The sequence below is a fragment of the Brassica napus genome, chromosome C2, assembly GCF_020379485.1.
Source record: "Brassica napus cultivar Da-Ae chromosome C2, Da-Ae, whole genome shotgun sequence".
Classification (NCBI taxonomy): domain Eukaryota; kingdom Viridiplantae; phylum Streptophyta; class Magnoliopsida; order Brassicales; family Brassicaceae; genus Brassica; species Brassica napus.
The window spans coordinates 8,407,603-8,416,857 of NC_063445.1; the positions used below are offsets into that span (position 1 = coordinate 8,407,603).

Below are 9,255 nucleotides of genomic sequence, written 5' to 3' on the forward strand. Positions count from 1 at the left end.
GAGAAAAAACTAGAGACATGAACGTCGTCTTAAAACCGATTCGTTTCTGGCAATTCTCTCGGAACCGACATATTCCAAGTCTTCAACCCGGAAACAACCAAATCACAGTCCAAGTGTCGTCTTCAAACCGACTTGGACTGTCGATCATTCTATTCCTCGAGAAAAAAAGGGACGGAGTAGGTGCGTATACTATACTCGTATACTCCCATACTTCAAAAAAATATTCATACAATGCGATGTCTCGTCAAGATCATCCTAACGGCAAACGACAATCTGAGATTCGTCTAAACGCTAGGAACTGATCCAAACCATGTTGGAAAAATTCTCAAAGACTATACAGCATCTATCATCGCAATCATTCGTTTAGAAAACCTCTGCCAAACTTCAGAATGAAAGTCGATGATTTGCTGAAGTCATAAAGATCTTTTCTGATTTGATAAAACGAGTTTCGTATAAGAATGATTATACGAGAAATCTTCAGGCATCAAAGCATCACTATCATTTTCCGTTTAACCAACCAACTCACGGAAAAACATCAAAAACATTTGCGACAAAGCAAAATCAAGAACAAATGTAATAGAAAATACGACAAAGAGAACACGTCCTCCACGTTTCGCGACTAGATCTCGGTGAAATAACCTTTGGTAAAACTTCATGAGTGACTCAGAGAAACTTTCACCGAAGAATAAAAACAAAAGCGAAAACGTTTCTCAAAAATCTGCGGAAACATCGTTATTTTGACATCTCATATGTTGCGTCAATTTAATAAATTCGTAAAAATCGGTCGCCCGTTACTTACGCAAAAAAAACCTTCGTATAATCGGATCATGTCATACGAAGTAACTTTCGAAAGTAGACGTAACAAGTTTTACAAAAAAGTACTTTCCTTATAGCAAAAAACCAAGCTGTATGATCCGACATTGGACGACCAATATAAACTTTACTTCCTCGCGCCACGATCTGAAAGGTCTCATTCTTTAGCCCCGCGACTCACTGGCATCCGCTCTCATTCCGCTTGGTCACGTCCGAGCAGGAAATCACCCCGCAACTGACTCTGCACGGGCTCTGTATCGAGCTTCTTAAGCTTTATCTCCCTCGGAAACAAAGGAAACAAATTCCATACGAATAAGGGAAACATTATACGAAACTTTCATCGTATAAATTAACCCTAAAGTGGAAAAACATTTTCTACCACTATGGGCATACTCGGCCTATCAATCTCGATAAACGCCATTCGTCACTCTCCCAATTACGCCTTTCCTTCGAAGCCGAACTAGGTTACAGCATCCCCTTTAAGGACGATTCTAACCGACTTGACCTTATTGACAGCACGAAAGTGTCATGGTCTAATCCTTTGGCAACAACGTCCTTGGCTATAAAGCTGAGCACAGCCTTCATCCAAAGCCAAAACAATTGAGCAACCACCGCTCCAATAACTTGACGGCTAAACGGTAATTCGGAATTTGTCTCGAAACGCCAAGTAACGATTAGACAAACAATTATCGTACCACCCAAAAACGGAAACCATACGGTAAATTCGTCATAACAAAACTCAGTCCTAACAACCAAACAGTTAACGGAAAGGTTCCACTTGTCAAAAATCGACCAAGTTCCATATACTACGATTCACTTTAAGCCCGCTGTGTTTTACTCGTAAAATGCGGCATGCAAGGAAAACTCGTAACAGAGCTCCTATAGCTATACGGAACATCCTCAAATAGACACGAAAGAAATCTCGGAAGGCGAACACCACACAAAGCACAGTATAGGAGGATGCCTCTTTCCGGGGACAAATTTACGCGACCCCTTGGTCCTAACTCCTCGATCGCAAATCAAATCCAAATAGGAACAACAATTCTGGCTGCGAACATTCGTAGTCAAACTAGAATGTTTCCCAAACGCAGGGCTAAGACTAATCCCTTGCAACATCGCGAAACATCTTCAAGCCCACAAATATTTCAAGCACGAAACGCGGAATACGAAAGAATAATAAATCTTCAGCATCGCGAGACGTCGCAGACGCCTGAAGATTCGTTCTTCGACGAAATTTCCTTCCTCGATAAAAACACTTTCTTGGAAGACCAGACAGTCATACGCACTAACATCTTCTCAAAACATATCCTTCGCGAAGACTCGAAACGGTAATTTTAACCATTAAGTTTGTTGCTGATCACAACAAACTCTTAACGTCCTAAACAGACTTAGCCATCTCGTAGAGATAACTCTCGTACATCCGACACAAGGATAATAGCGCTATAAAAGAAACCCAAAATTTCTGGTCAGCACTTCCAGGAGGCTTAAAAATTGTCCTTGGAGAGATGCTCGGTTCCAACCATACAAGTCGTATAAGCCGAGAACCTATCGAGGACTTTAAATCGGTATGGAATCAGGATGAAACTGAAACGGGATACGTAAGTCGAATTAGTCATCGCATCCTCTAAAACCAGGAGTAAACCTAGGTCTTGCCCTAAACCCAGCGCACTGGTCTCAAACATCTCTAGGCATAGTATCAAAAACCTTGATACGAGATCCCAAAATTTGTCGCTTTGCCAATATTCGAGCGTCTTCAGAAATCCCGCAAGTTTACACACTGCGGAAAACTCTCGAAACAGATCACGGATATAACAGTACACACAGAGTTAGATTACGAGATGACAACTCGTAGTCTTCCTTCTACACCCATATAAAATGCCATCGGCAGCAACACGCCTGATAACCTCTACATATAAACCAGACCGTAAAGGTCTCGCTGGAAAACTAGTCATACGAACCTTAACTCCAAGACGAACTACGAAAGGCTTGATCCTTTCAACAAGGGTACGTAGGCATCCGTCATAAGGCGCAGCCCCAATCTTATCGCGTTCTACTTTTAGAAGAGTGAGAAAACCACTTACCACAGACCTTTCCGACCATTAATTCCGCCTAACTCACCTAATTTGCCAAGCCACTCGCTAAAACCTCACGCTAGAAGCTCATGGTTCTAACGAGCTGGGGGGCTAACTGTTGGGGTCAAAATCGGTCACGACGGAATCAATGTCTGAAAGTCCGTAAAAATCGACATGAACGTTTTTACGAAAAATAAATCTTAGAAAAAGATTTATTTTTACGAAGAATCTTGCTGAGAAAACACATTCACGAAAAATCGGAGAAAGACGCGAACAAGGTTGCCGCGTAGCAACCAGCGCAAAAGCTGGTCGCTACGTAGCGACCAAGCACGTACACGGCTCGGTCGCTACATAGCGACCGAGCTCTCCCCGAAGCTCGGTCGCTACGTAGCGACCGAGCTCTCACCGAACCGAGCACGTACACGGCTCGGTCGCTACGTAGCGACCGAGCTCTCACCGAACCGAGCACGTACACGGCTCGGTCGCTACGTAGCGACCGAGCTCTCACTGAAGCTCGGTCACTACGTAGCGACCGAGCACGTACACGGCTCGGTCGCTACGTAGAGACCAAGCTCTCCCCGAAGCTCGGTCGCTACGTAGCGACCAAGCTCTCCCCGAAGCTCGGTCGCTACGTAACGACCGAGCACATACACGGCTCGGTCGCTACGTAGCGACCGAACTCTCCCCGAAGCTTGGTCGCTACGTAGCGACCGAGCACGTACACGGCTCGGTCAGTACGTAGCGACCGTGCTTTCTCAAAAATCGATACGACACGAATCCATGCATTCTCGTCTACTCTTTAATGCTATCTTCCAAAGACCGTAGCCAACCCATTTCATGTTTCTCGTCATTTGAAGTCATCAATCGAACTTTACGATAAAAACCGCAGAAAGTTCATTTTTCGAAAAAAGCCGTAATAAACGTTTCGAGTCAAACAATGGCCCAAAGAGACCTCGTGACTAAAACCCACTTACGATTTCTTAACCAAAAGCCCATAAACCGTAGGACGGTTTATGCTTGGTTCGCAAGGAAAGATAAATGTCAAGTTTCCGCGGATAAATATGAAGTATTCGAAGATAATTAGAAAGATCGAAAAAAACGGAATATCTCCATTTTTAAGTTATGACGGCTTAAGCGCAGAAGAGGAAAAAGCGTAAACCGACCTAGGAGCGAGTATATAAGGAGTCCTAGGCGAGAGGCACGAGAGGATTTTTTAGACTCAGAACCCTCGGCACTTAGAAACTCTGAGGCATTATTCTCGACATGCTCTGTTTCCATGACTGACACCCGATTACCAGACGAACGTGCACAAGCAGTTCGATCTTTTGGTTCACTCTTGAACTACGTTCGGCTTGATCCTCGAAAGTGGTACGTAGGCAGCCTTTCATAAGGTTCAGTCCGAAATCAATCAAAAACTTTTTCTGTATTTTCTTCGTCTTTTGTTATCGAGCTGCTAGTCAACTAGGTTTGAGCTTTTAGGCCGCTAGAACTAGGTAACTCGCTGACCGCCTTTGCGGCCAAAGCTTTTATGATCTCTTGTAATGATCGCAACACTCTCACGCGGACTCGAAATAAGATCTACTGTTTTCTCTAAACTCGTTTGTTATCTTTTCATGATTTCCGCATATATTTGGTCACTTGCCATTGGCACTCGCAGAGATCCGGGACCTCTGGGAAATTAGGGTTTTCCTAGTTTCCTAATTTAAACGTAAATTGACAGTACGAATTTCGGTTCCCACATGATTGTAGATGAGAAAGTTGATGAAGAAATTCTAGAAAAGATTGTTGAAGCTAAGGGTAAAGGAAATGTTGGAGAAGAGAAGAGGACAGTGAAACATGGTGAAACTGCTACTCCAACAAAGGAATCCTCTTCTATTCCTCCTCCCTATGAGCCAAAACTACCATTCCCTGGGAGATTCAAAAGACAGCTATTGGAGAAGTACAAGGCACTCTTTGAGAAATAAATGAATGAAGTTCAGGTGCCCATCATTGATGCTTTTATGTTGGTCCCTCAATACAGAAAATAAATAAATGAATGAGAAATAAATAAATGAATGAGAAATAATGCCCATCATTGATGCTTTTATGTTGGTCCCTCAATACAGAAAATTCTTGAAAGATGTTGTAGCTGCAAAGAAGAAAGAGATGGAGGGCATGATGATCCTTACCCACGAGTGCAATGCCATTATCCAGAGGTTAGATGTTCCGAGGAAGCTAGTGGATCCAGGATGTTTCACCTTACCTTGTGCTCTAGGACCCATGGTTTTTGAGCGGTGTATGTGCGATCTTGGAGCTAGTGTTAGCTTGATGCCTTTGTCTATTGCAAAGAAGCTTGGATTTACTCAATAGAAGAAGTGTAAACTCTCTTTGGTGTTGGCTGATAGATCAGTGAAGATTCCTGTTGGTATCTTAGAAGATCTTCCCTTGATGGTTGGTAACTTTGAGATCCCTACTGATTTTGTTGTGTTGGAGATGGGGGAGGAAGCCCAAGACCCTTTGATCCTTGGAAGACCATTCTTAGCCACAGCAGGAGCTATTGTGAATGTTAGACAAGGAAAGATTAATCTACATCTTGGACAAGGGAACATCCTCCACTTTGACATCAATGAAGTGATGAAGAAGCCAACCATCTAGAACCAAGTTTTCTACATTGATGAAATGGATGCTCTAGCTGATGAGCTTTGTGGGAACCGAAATTCGCACTGTCGATTTCCATTTAAATTAGGAAAGTTAGGAAAACCCTAATTACCCAGAGGTCCCGGATATCTGTTAAACCACACGCCAAGCAATCAGAACACGCAATTAAAGACGAAAAGAAATAAGAAATCGTAAAAGAGAGCAAAAAGAGTTTTATTCCGAATCCGCGTATGAGCGTTACAACAAGGTAGAAGTTTTGGCTACGAGAGCTGTCGGCGAGATTCCTAGTTCTAACAACCTAAGACTGCAAAACCTAGTTGAGTCACAGCTCGAAATAACAAAAACGGAAAGTTGCCTAATTGCTCTAAGTGCTAAGTTTGCTCTGAGAAAAATCCTCTCCCATGCCTCTCGCCTAGAACTCCTTATATACTGGCTCCTAGGTCGGTTTATGCTTTTCCCCTTCTGCCATTAAGCCGATATAGCATAAAAATAGAGATATTCCATTTTTTCCGATCTTCGTATTTATCTTCAAAATTTCGTATTTATCTGCGGAAACTTGACATTTATCTTTCCTTGCAAACCAAGCATAAACCACCATGCGGCTCACGGGATGTTGGTTAAGAAATCGTAAGTTGGGCCTCGAGTCATGTCTTAGGTCCCTTTGGGCCGTCTTCTGACTCGAAGCGTTTATTACGGCTTCTTTCGATAAAGAACGAACTTTCCGCGGTGTTTACGGTAAAGTTTGATCGATAACTTAGAATGGCGGGGAACGTGAAATGGGTTCGCTACGGTCTTCGGGAGATAGCATCGAAGGGTAGACGAGAATGCATGGATTAATGTCATATCGACGTTTCGGAAGAGCTCGGTCGCTACGTAGCGACCGAGCTTCGGCTCGAGCTCGGTCGCTACGTAGCAACCGAGCGGAACACTCGTTCAGTCGCTGCGTAGTGACTCTTTTCAATCTCTTGTCCGATGACTTGTGTTTCCTCCGCAAAGCTTTTCGTAAGGAAGAATCTATTTCGAAAAAGTATTTGTCGAAGAAGGTTTTTCGTTTTCTTCTTCGGGGATTTGGACGTTAACTTCGTCGCAACCGTTTTCGACCCCAGCTCGTTAGAGTCGAGACTCTAGCGGGCGGTTTGACGATTTTGGCAAAGTTAGGCGTATTGAACGAAGTTTACTTCAATCTCCACGGAAGAGAGTTCTCGAGAAAGTATTTATTAAAAAATATAAAATTTCGAGCCCTTACTTCTATAAGTAGTGAGCTCTTGTCATTCATTTGCTTCACACCTTCCCTTCTTCAAACCTTCAAAAACCTCTCTAGCTCCAAATCTCTTGTTTTTAACATGTCTTCTTCCCATGGTGACAATCGAAGTTCCAATGTGGAGATAGGCGAGGCCACCTTTCCGGCGCCGATTCCGACTTCTCCGGTCGAAGCGCCGGCTTGCGTTGCCGACCATCTCTCCTTTCGAGAGAGATTAGTTCGTCGCCAAGCCGAGAAAGAACAGGTTCGAGCCGGCGCCGAGTTACCGTCCTCTTCTGCACTGGCCGTTGCTCTGGGTCATGGGACCGAGGGCGTAACTCCGCGAGATAAGGGAACTCTTGCAGGCTCGGTCATTCCGGATGCTTCCGCTTGACCTGCTGGATCGTCCACGACTCCGATTCTCGTCGTAGATAAGGAGAGGGCTGCTGACTCTATGCCTCCTCCTCCGGCCAGGAAAGAGATCGTTCTAGCGCTGCGCGCTCCTAGTGTTGTTCCGGTTGCTCAGCCTAAGGGCTGGAAGAGGAAGTTTACCTAGGGCGGTGACGGGGAATCTTCGCAGCAAGGAGACTCGAGCATAGCGTCGGGGCTTCGCGGAAAGGTTTGTCGCTCGCTTATTCTCTTGATTGTTACATATTTTTCTAAAAGACAACGGATCCCTAACTTTCTTCTCGTTTCGTAGTTCATGTCGTTGATCGACGGGATGATCAGCGAGTGCGGTTCTGAGACTAGTCGTCTCACCGGGGAGTTGTTGGAGCTGCTGGGTAGGTGGTCTAAAACTGAGGCCATGCTGACGGCTGTCAAGGATTCTCACTCCGTGAAAGTGTCGAAACTCGAGGTCGCGATAGGGGAGCTCGAGAGGGACCTCGGGAAGATGGCGTGTTCACTGCTTAAGGAAAAGAAAGCAAGGAAGGCCAAATCCTCGGAGGTGCGTAGTCTTCAGCGTCAGATCGAGGGCGATGCAGGGTTAGCGAGCCGCGAGATTCGAGAGGCCAAGGACGCTCTTCGCTCTGAGATTCAGGCTCGCTTGGCGAAGATCTCCGCCTTTCTGGGCTCCCTTGAGTGTATCTGGAATAGGGATTTGGCCTTGGCGACGATTGAGGGCGGGATGGCCGTGGTTCAGTCTTTCCAGAATGAGACTCCTCCGACCTTAGAGGCCGAAGAGGCGAGACTGTCCGGCTGCAAGGGAGATTTGGCAGTCGTGGATGGAGATTTTGATCTCATCCTATCTGACCTGAAATCCCGTGCTTTCTTCTGACGTTCAAAAGGCCCAGAGGGGAAAGATCCGGTGCTCGGAGAAGGCGGAGGTGATGCGGCTCCAGGCTTGGACGAAGCGACGGGTGAAGAGGGAGCGTGAGTTCTGAGGATGACTTTGGTTAGATCTCTTGCGGGAGATTTTTTTTTATGTTTGATGTTTCGGCCTTAAATGGCCTCATTTCGTGTTTCGGGACTGGCCGTATGTGGCTTCGAATCCCTGCTGCTCTGCGGCTTTCTTTTTGTGACAAGATGATTGAGTTGCATTTTTCATAAGTGTACGTATGGCGTGGAAGAAGGGTGATGAGTGGTCGTCTCATATCCTTCTTCGATGTGAAATATTTCATTCGAGATCTGTTTCGAGAGTTTTTCCGCGAGATATCGACTTCGTGGGATATCTGAAGATGTCAAATATAAACATAGAGGCATGGTTTTGGGATCTCGTATCTTTTGGATATCATGCCTTGAGATGTTAGAGACCAGTGCGCTGGGTTTAGGGCAAGACCTATGTTTACTTTCGGTTTTAAGATTTTATGCGGTGACTAGCCGGCTATCGATTTATCTGTCGCGATTTTAACCTGATTCGTACCGATTTAAAGTCTGCGATAGGTTCTCGGCTTATATGACTTGTTAGATATGAATCGAGCATCTCTCCGGAAACAATTTTTAAGCCAACCGAAAGTGCTGGACCAAAATTTTGGGTTTCTTTTATAGCGCTATTATCCTTGTGTCGGATGTATGAGAGTCATCTTCATGAGATGGCTATGTCTGTTTAGGACGTTCAACAGTTAGATGTGATCAGCACCGAACTTGACGGCAGATGCCGTCGTTTAGAGTTTTTTTTTACGCAAGATATGTGTTAAAATGTTTGTGATTTTTTTTTTGACGGAGTGTCTGTTTTCGTCGTTCGGAAGAAGTAACCCTCGAGGCATCTCTCACGACGTCTCGTGATGCCAAAGGCTTCTTCTCCTAATGGCTGATTTATTTTTGCATATCGAAAATGTTTTGCGGATGAAAGATAATTTGCTTGGTTAAGATATGTCGGAAACATCGAAGGCGTGGTTGGATGCTTCCGAGTTTGAGAGTATACGAGTATACGTATCCACTCCCCCCCCTTTTAATGAGGGGGGGGGGGACAGCTGAATTTGCCTTTCGACAAACTGCCTACGTACTCCTTATGGAGATCAAGCCGTCTCGTAGTTCGGTTATTGTGAGTTGGTT

General features: G+C 44.9%; 1 protein-coding gene across 1 annotated transcript; it reads left to right on the forward strand.

The window, feature by feature from the left end:
* Positions 1-5,030: 5,030 nt before the first annotated feature.
* LOC106374134 lies at positions 5,031-5,519 on the forward strand. Its single transcript, XM_013814224.1, has 2 exons — positions 5,031-5,183; positions 5,235-5,519. The coding sequence occupies exons 1-2, from the start codon at positions 5,031-5,033 to the stop codon at positions 5,517-5,519; spliced, it is 438 nt and encodes a 145-aa protein (XP_013669678.1).
* Positions 5,520-9,255: the final 3,736 nt, after the last annotated feature.

Bases quoted from the DNA above. Each gene is read 5' to 3' on its own strand.
- LOC106374134 (XM_013814224.1), top strand. From the start codon at position 5,031: ATGGAGGGCATGATGATCCTTACCCACGAGTGCAATGCCATTATCCAG. The intron at 5,184-5,234 runs GTTAGCTTGATG...TTTACTCAATAG, and splicing joins TGTGCGATCTTGGAGCTAGT to AAGAAGTGTAAACTCTCTTT.